The 9,376-nt window shown below is 43.2% G+C and overlaps 2 protein-coding genes across 2 annotated transcripts; one reads left to right on the plus strand and one right to left on the minus strand.

The window, feature by feature from the left end:
- Positions 1 to 250: 250 nt before the first annotated feature.
- LOC127306926 (uncharacterized) lies at positions 251 to 4,378 on the plus strand. The gene is made up of 7 exons (XM_051337626.2): positions 251 to 555; positions 730 to 774; positions 1,651 to 2,261; positions 2,823 to 3,015; positions 3,181 to 3,245; positions 3,319 to 3,529; positions 3,698 to 4,378. The coding sequence occupies exons 1-7, from the start codon at positions 397 to 399 to the stop codon at positions 4,058 to 4,060; spliced, it is 1,647 nt and encodes a 548-aa protein (XP_051193586.1). The 5' UTR covers positions 251 to 396; the 3' UTR covers positions 4,061 to 4,378.
- An 875-nt stretch (positions 4,379 to 5,253) lies between these two features.
- Positions 5,254 to 8,423, minus strand: LOC127306928 (vesicle-associated protein 1-2). The gene is made up of 8 exons (XM_051337628.2): positions 8,165 to 8,423; positions 7,848 to 7,918; positions 7,615 to 7,696; positions 7,396 to 7,511; positions 7,195 to 7,323; positions 7,045 to 7,086; positions 6,107 to 6,184; positions 5,254 to 5,705 (listed from the first exon to the last, which is right to left on the minus strand). Exons 1-8 carry the CDS (start codon positions 8,220 to 8,222, stop codon positions 5,580 to 5,582), a joined length of 702 nt encoding a protein of 233 aa, XP_051193588.1. The 5' UTR covers positions 8,223 to 8,423; the 3' UTR covers positions 5,254 to 5,579.
- Between the last annotated feature and the right edge of the window lie 953 nt (positions 8,424 to 9,376).

A 9,376-nucleotide genomic window follows, 5' to 3' on the forward strand; every position in this document is an offset into this window, starting at 1 on the left:
CAGAGCCACCGCAGGGACAGAGGTAGAGACGAGAGAGAGCAGCACGTAGACAGGAGCTAGCGCAGATCCAAACCCAGCAGGTCCACGTCACCATCCACCTCACCTCACCTCACGCGAGCGGCCAAACGAACTCGCTCTGACCGCGTCGCCCCGCAGCCACGTGGACGCCTTCTCCTGCGCGATCGCAACGTTCTTCTTCTCTTCTTCCGCCGAGGATGCAGGGGACCGCTGCCTCACTCCTCCATTCTTCTTCTTCTTCTACTGTTGCAGAGGTATATTACAGAGCACCGGCCGCGAACGGGACAATTTACGTACGAATTCTCTCTGGCTCCGCGGATCGCGCCGGGAGGGAACGCAGAGGTGGAAGGGAGGTCGAGAGCGGCCAGCAGGCGGGCGATGGCCACGGCTGCCGCGGCCGCGGCCGCGGCCGCCGTCCCGGACGCCCGGCGCTGGGGCAAGGGCGGCGCCTCGTCGCCGGTCACCACCGCCATCTTCCTCTTCTTCTTCGTCGTCGTCGTCGGCGTCCTCGTCTCCGCCCGCTGGATCACCACCACCGTGAGTCATTCTTGTTTTGCATGTATATATATATTGCTTGCTTGGATCTTCCCCTCCCTCAATGTTTTGTTTCCTCGACCTGTGTTTTTGGTCCTTTTCATGCATATTTTTGTTGGGGCTTTTCTAATGTTTGTGCCGGATTTTTGATGCACAAATTGTTTGACGTACATGCAGACTCATCTGGCTATCACCAATCTGGATCAGTGGCGCACAAAGCCGGTAGGTAAGCTCACTCCCTTCTTAGTTTTATTTAAAACAAGTTAGTTTACTCTTCCCTAGAGTGACGTTGGGGCATGCATAATAGTATATTCTAAGTACCTAGTACTCCATCTGTTTAAATATACTTTTAGACATCGGTAGATGCTGCTAGTATATGTTCTTGCTTGCAACACCGGTCACCATATCGATGGCTCTTCCTATGAAGATATGTCTTGACTACTGATAACTTGAATCATTCTACAGGATCGGTTTCTTTTTGGAGAACAAAAAATTGCAAGATTGATTTATCATAGACATTTTGCGAGAAAATATACACTTCATCCATTTTGTATAGAAGCTCATCACACATTTTAAGGCAGAACTTTAACTAGTAATTAGACCAATAAAATATAAATTATATATCATCAAAAGTATACCACTGAATTCATATTTAAAATATGTTTTCAAGCATATGTTTTTGGTGTCATATAGCTCTTTTTTATCAAATTATTCCCTCCATTTTAAAATTAGTATCGCAAATTTATAGATTTTTATGTATCTATCAGACTATCACTATAACATGTTTAGATATATGCGAATCAAGAAAAATCTACAACACTTAGTTTAAGTCGGAGGGAATATTAGTTTAAGTTTTGCATATACATAAAAGCTATATATAAAAACGAAGGGAGTATATATATGTTATGGTCATATCAACCAAGATAAGGAGGCTTTCTGCATGGATTTAGTTCCTAGCACGATATAGGATAGAAGCCATGAGTTTAACAGTATGGGCAGTTGACTTTTGGTTTGTCTAGAACCAGAATTTCAAATTTGTTGCGAAATATCAGCTTTTCAAACAGGAACACTCACAACCGTTGATTCGTCTATGCGCAGTCAATCCTGACCACCACGCAGACCACCTCCATCCCCGCCTTCCCCGCCGGCCCGGCGCCGCCGCGCCCCACCTACACCATCTCCTGCCCGGCGCCGCCGCTCACCCGCGACCCGGACATCCCCAGCAACATCTCCCAGACGCTCACCCTCGCGCTCGCCTCCAACACCACCTGCGCCGCCGTCCCGGACCCGCCGCCGATCCCCGCCACCGCCGCCACCAACGCCTCCTGCCCCGCCTACTTCCGCTTCATCCACGAGGACCTGCACCCATGGCGCGCCGCGGGGGGCATCACGCGCGCCATGCTCGACCGCGCCCGCGCCACCGCCAACTTCCGCCTCGTCGTGCTCCGCGGCCGCGCCTACATCGAGCGGATCGCGCCGGCCTTCCAGACGCGCGACCTCTTCACCATCTGGGGCATCCTCCAGCTGCTCCGCCGCTACCCGGGCCGCGTCCCCGACCTCGACCTCATGTTCGACTGCGTCGACTGGCCCGTCGTCCGCGCCGACGAGTACCAGGGGGAGAACGCCACCGACCTGCCGCCGCTTTTCCGGTACTGCGGCGACAACGAGACGCTCGACGTCGTCTTCCCGGACTGGTCCTTCTGGGGATGGTACGCAACTGCTCCTACCTTGCTTTGCTCTTGCATTTTTTTTTTTAATGCATTATGCGTATTCCTATATTGTTTCCTAACAAATATCCATGTTGCTACTCGTCAACAATGCAATGAATCCCTGAACTGAATCATCAACTCTGATTCTTGTACCGTTGCTATATGTTTGTCATGTTATTACTACGAATAGTACAAATAAAATCTTCTTCATGTGACACGTGATTTGGAGTAGTACATAAGTGTTGACAGACCCAACGACTTACCAAACTAGATCAATTTCTCATAATATGGTCAAGTCCAGTAAGCATATAGCTGCTGTACATAGTACACAGCTGCATGTATTAGCTGCGGATGCACATCTTTACTTCAGTATCAACTGGATGCGCTGTTCTGAAGCTAAGAGAGAAACTTCAGTGAAATGAGAAGAACAGTACATTTTCCTGAAGTTCAGCATCTTGTCTTGTTCATAGTTAATGTTGAACCGAAATTAACATTGTTCCTTTATGCTTTGATTTTTAGACAAATTGCAAATGCTTAAATTAACTGTGTATGCTGATATAGGGCTGAGATCAATATAAAGCCGTGGGATGCGCTGCAGAAAGATTTGGATGCCGGCAACAGTAAGGTGAGTTGGATGAATAGAGAACCTTATGCGTACTGGAAAGGGAATCCAGATGTCGCAGCTATAAGGCAAGAGCTGGTTAAGTGTAATGTTTCCAGTAAGCAAGAATGGAACGCACGGATTTACAAACAGGTACATTTTCTGAATATGCTGCACTGCACTCGCATAACATTCCATTCTATTCTCGCTTAACAGTTTTTTAATCTTTCTGATCTAGAACCTAGCTTTTCTTCGAAGAAAATAATTCTGATGGTGCTTATGGCTGATTAGCTTGCTTACTTTTGCTTTTACATTTAGGATTGGATTAAAGAGAGCAAGGCAGGATACAAAAAATCAGATTTGGCCAGTCAATGCACCCATAGGTTTGTTCTCTTTGGTTAAAAGTATGGTAAGACTTGTTTGTTCTGCCGTTGAAATTATTATGTTGGGTGATAGGTACAAGATATACATCGAAGGATCAGCATGGTCAGTCAGTGAGAAGTATATTCTAGCTTGTGATTCGATGACGCTGGTGATTAAACCAAAATACTACGATTTCTTCTCAAGGGTGCTGATGCCCACTAAGCATTATTGGCCAGTTCGAGATGACAGCAAGTGCAGCTCCATAAAGCACGCTGTTGACTGGGGAAATTCTCACAAGAAAAAGGTATGTTGTGCAGCACAGCTAGCAGCTACACGTCACCATAACTGGTTCTTGTATTAGCTGAAACACATTGGTCTTTAGTACTAGAATATATCATACCATAACCTCCTGCGAACGTGATATATGTTTAGAACATGTTTCTCACACCTCTCCTTCCAAAACTGTTCATAGGCACAGCAAATAGGAAAGCAAGCAAGCAAGTTCATTCAACAAGAACTTAGTATGGACTATATCTACGACTATATGTTTCACCTCTTGACTGAATATGCTAAGCTCCTAAGATTCAAGCCAACCAAGCCACCTGAAGCTGTTGAGGTATGTCCCGAGTCTTTGGCCTGCCAAGCCATAGGCCGGGAGAGGAAGTTCATGGAAGACTCCATGGTGAAGTCTGCGAATGTTGCAGGGCCATGCGATCTGCCTCCTCCCTTCAGCCCCCAGGAATTCAAAGCAATGCAGAAGAAGAAAGAAAAGTCAACGAGGCAGGTGGAAAGGTGGGAACAAATTGCTTTAGAGCCTAAGGATAGCAAACGTTGAGAGCTCTCTGTTTTCCCCTTCCACGAAGTCATGAATATAAAGTTTAGTAAATTATTTAGGATTCATGGTTATACTAATTTGTAGTAGTGATATCAACATCTTCTTGTTTCACTGAATCAAATATTCTAAAGTGTAACATCTAGAAAAGTTGAAAATGGATTTAGATCTCTGATCCCATTTCATTCATATCTTGTCAAAGATTATTTTTGTTAACCTCATATTTCCGTTCATTGTTTTAGATATGGCAATATACTCTGTAAGAATATTAGGAATCCAATTCAAATTCTGGAATTAAAATATTTGGTCAGTTTTACCATCCCTTTTATCAATTCTATCCATAGCAAATGTGTGATGTATCTAATTTTGTTGTTGTTGCATGGGCCGTCTATTTTGTCTTAACCGGCTGGGAGAGTATTCTTGAAGTATGTTGCTGATTAAGTAGATTCTTAACATATGACTTATGATAGGTCCAGCGATCTCCTTGACACCAGCTTCTTTAAAGAGAATTTGCAATCCCAAAAGGAACATATCATTACCAGATATATCTAACTCGTTGTGAATTGTGGTCTCTCCTGCCAAAAGAACCTATTTACTTCCCCAGTCAGGTAGAATTTTTAGTATGTACAACTGCAGATATATTTGCATGTCTTTGGAAATTTGGTGCATATATTCTTGTTTTAAAACCAATTTGCACCCTCATTGGTGCATATATATATTCTCAATTTTTCAAGGGGCTTACCATTACCATGGAAAGTTCTACTCATATTTATCCTCCCCCTTGCTGACTCATGTTTCTTGTACAACTGTACTCCCTCTACTTAGCATTAGCAACAATATATTTTGCCGACAAAACGCATATTCATGTTCTGGTTTAATGTGGTACCAACCACATTAACCTAACTGATTGCCTCAGCACACGTGAAGTCTCAACAACGAAGCAGCACAAGCTGAATTCAAGAACTCCTAGTGCTGAAGTGGCCGATCATGTCATCATGTGTGTCAGCCAGATCACAATATGATTCTACAGTCATGGCTTCTGCTTTGGTCTAGATGCCCCAGTTCAAAATTTCCAAACACGACAAACCTTGGCATAAAAAGAGGACATACTGGGAAAATCAAATATCAGTCTCGATTATGCCTAAAAACATACTTTAACATTGTTATACAATGAACTGCGCCAGGACCAAGAGAACTTCTGTATGAGTGTATCCATACAATACAGAAAAATCCAACATATACACCAGAAGCCATAGTATCATAGCAGCTATTCTCTTTACAAAAGATGAAAATAATCAGCCATAATATCTTCCTAACCGAATAGGCTAAACCATTGATCCACTAACAATCGGAAAGATATGAAGAGTTTAGGGTGATAGACGACTTATTGACTGGGTATAGACGTATAGTAGCTAGCATGAATTAGAAGACAAGAGGCGTCAGATCCTAAGGTAAGGGGCAGATGGCTAACATGACCGAGAGTACATATAATATTCAAGTCTTCACAGAAAACAGAAACAATCTACATGTTTACACAAGCTTGTCTGTTCATGAGATAGCCTACTAGGATGCCCAGGATAGCAACCAAAAGCACAAAAACTAGTGAGAAATAACCATTCTGCTTGCTGATTTCCCGTCTTAGGAGATCCTGTTAAATTCAATCAAAGATACAATAAATTTGTCAATCATTCAACTAAACTATATGCTGGAATTGAGATCTCACTGATGCAGAAAACATTATAACAGAAAAGTAGCAAAAACATAAAGATCCGGAAATAGAAGCAGACTTGTGCACTTGTTACAATCATAAAATGCAATTGTATTTGAAGATGCAAAAGGTGAAAACATGTCTAGGCCATGTAAAGCTACAAATGAATACTTTTGCCACAAAGATGAGTGGAATTATGTTCAGTTAGAGCAAATGAGCAAATTATCAGCGAAGCATCGTCACAAGCCAGCATAGACAGAAGGAATCTTTAGTGTAATGCTTACAGTATGGTCAATTAATAAGAGTAAAAATGTTTGCATAATCAGGTATAAACCACGGACCAGTTCCTCTCGAAGTTCATTGTTATGTTGAACAGCAGAATTCTCCTCCTCCTTCAACCTCGAAATTAAAGCCAAGGGCTACACAGATATAAATAAACAAGATCAACATGCTATTCTTTGGCACCACTAATATAGGGAAACATAAGGCAGCAATATCTTCCACATAAGGCGCAATTGCTTTGCTCACAGAACTTGTAGAAATTTAAAAAAAAATCCTTGGTACACAGTACATATAGTACAATGACACATCAAGGTTCCAACATTGGTGATTAGGTAGGTACCACCTCCCCCCATTCAAGCAATTGTTTGCATCTAAATTCACATTTCAATCATTAAGGAAATAATATGACTATATACCGAAAAGGAAGTCCATAATACATAAATAGATCACATATGCCAACTAAGATACTAAAGTTGAACAAATATATCAATACATTTCTATAACAGTTGGTATTGGAATGAGTGGAGACTGGAGACAGAACACCTGCATAGCGCAAACTGATGGCATAACCGAATAAGACATAAATAGGCCAATACAATATTGAATTAACACATAATGAGTTATGAGTTATGACAGTATGCAGTTCAAGAATACAATTGCATTACTTTTTTCATCCAGAATGTTAGAAAATATATTTTAAACCAAAACTGTATATACAATGGTGAACTTTTCAAAAACATAAATCTTAGTGTCCTGAAAAACACCAAAACCTATGAGATGAGACCTGTCTAGCAGTTATCACTGAAATTACCAATAAGAATAAGTTAAGTCTAGAGTGATTGTTATCTAGTTTGATGCAAGATTCGCGTGCATGACTCACTAACGATCTGTGGCAAAATTTTATGATACTTGAAGACTGATATTAAAAATAAAGTATAGCACTTCCAAAATCAGTGTTAGACATAGGTTGAAGAGTTTTGTTTGAAAGGGAGCTCACCTCAGAAGTTATTGTTTCTGGTTCTGCAAGTTCTCTTGTTGTCTGCAACAAAAGAACATCTCTCAGTTTGGGAAGGTAAGAAACCAAAGAATAGCAAGAGGATGAAAGGATATGATCAATGATAAGATGACAAGGTATTCAGGATTTTACCTCTTGATAACTCAAACTGCCCATACTTTCCTGATCAGACCCCTCATTTATGGAAGCCTGTTGCGATGGTGGGGCATAAACAACCTTCAGCCTCGCCTCGTCCACCACATTGCCCGATCCTTTGGTAAACTACACAAATACCTCATTAGGATTGTTGCAGGAAAACTCACGGCATAAAAGCCCAGTGTGAAGATGGATTACCATGTCTCCGGTGATATCCTGTGGTGCGATGTCCTGGCTCACTATGGCACTCTGCACAAGGAATTTGTCCCTGCATTGCATATCTTGTGGCGCCTCCCGCTGCGCTTGCATTGTTACTGAAACCAGCAATTCAGAGCACATAAGACTTTAGCATATTGTAAAGCCATTAGTTCAGGATAACACGCACATCACAGTGATTGACTAATGCAATCAAATTACCGAGGACATCGAATGTTGATCGCGGCGCCACAATGCCGTTGTTTGGCCGGACGCAGTACTTCTTCGGGCTCGTTGTCTTAACCTGCAGACCTAAGGTTACGCTAATTTAGTAGCTATAATACTGTACATTTTTTAACACAATTGTAATTAGTTTTCTAAACAGAAAGACAAGTATAGACTTTACTCAGACATTAAAGGAAACAGATGAACGGTAATCAGAAGGATTCAGTTACCTTGAAGGCGATGTACTCATCTGTCCTGTTTGTTAGATGCAGTGAGCACGAGATCTGCTTCTTTAGCTCGACTGCACGATCGAATAGGCAGAGGAAACAAAAGGAGGGAAGGTCAGGAAAGCGAGGGAAGAAAACATGGTCGTAGATTAGGAAGACGCCAAAAAGTCGTTATAAAAAGAACCTCAAAGTGAACAAAAAAACAAGAGAAGAGAAGCATCAGAATCAGAATCAAGCCCCTTCTCGTTGGTGCAGAAATAGCAGCAGACAAATGAATAAAATTATCCACAGAAGAAAAATATGCAGGGGAGAGAACGCACAGGCGAAGCGGAGCTCGCCGGGGTCGATTCCGAGCAGCTCCCTGGGCTCGGAGCTCATCGTCAACGACGGGATTCCAGGGGATGAAATCCAAAATCAATCAGCACCGGTGGGAGGTCGGAAATCTTTTCGATGTCCCCCCTCTCGGCCTCCAGGAAGCTCTATTCCTGGAGGAGGAGGAGCAGAGGAGGAAGCGGAGGAAAATGGGGAAGCATGGAGTTTGTGAGACAACGCCTAGCAGCCTACTCCTATGGCCCATGACATTGCCACCTGCTGGCGGTAGGCGAATTCGAGAGGAGAGATGGACGTCACTTTCTACGGTTTCATTCACGTTTTTCTTGGTGGCTTTTTAGAAAAGAAAATTTTCCTTTGCGGAGAATTAACGGGTGGGAAGGAAGAAACGGAGCGTGTGGGCTTCTTCCAGGAGCCGTCGGTTCCGCTGTTTACATCTTGGGGGCACTTGCAACTCGCGCTCAACCTTTCGTGTGGTTCTTTTCAGCTGGATTCGGGCTTAGCCGTGCGAACAATCGCCGATTCAACAAGATATAGCTTTTTGGACATTTACAGAGATGGATTTTTGACTGGTAATAGTACGTCCAGAAAGTAGTGGCGATAAACCACCAATTCCTGGTGCATCCGTTCAGCATTGGGGAAAATTATTGTCTTGTTCTTCGAGATGAACATGGCAGCCATTCATCCCAAGAAAAAATGGGCAGCCGGCCACGATAAACCATACAGTAATCTGCTGGTACGACGCTGGTTAGCGAAGCAACCTCATAAATTTGTTATGAAACCCATGTGAGGAGAGTACAAAGTGGGCAACATCGTCATAACCTGCTGTTAATTTTACAGCTTGTCAGATACAACAGCTTATTGCTTACGATCGTTTTACCAATTGGCAAAGCAGATTGTTCGAATAGGGGGGCAACGCGAGCGGAAGGCGACATGCCGGTCCGGTCTTGTGTTGCGAACCCTACGAGCACGCCAGCAGACAGCGGCGTTCGCAAGCGCGTGTTCACCAAGTTGTGCTGTGCTGGCTGCAAGAGTAAACGCGACCTCCTCCTTTTCAGACATCTTGTCGAGGACTCTTGAGACGTCCTGTGCAGTGAACATGTCTGGAAAGGGCACAATAGTTCTTGACCAAGCTAGCTACTGTAGATTGCAAGTACTTGTCAATTTTGCTTTCGCGGGCACGCGGGATTGCCCTTTGAAAC

Source organism: Lolium perenne, chromosome 6, assembly GCF_019359855.2.
Source record: "Lolium perenne isolate Kyuss_39 chromosome 6, Kyuss_2.0, whole genome shotgun sequence".
Classification (NCBI taxonomy): domain Eukaryota; kingdom Viridiplantae; phylum Streptophyta; class Magnoliopsida; order Poales; family Poaceae; genus Lolium; species Lolium perenne.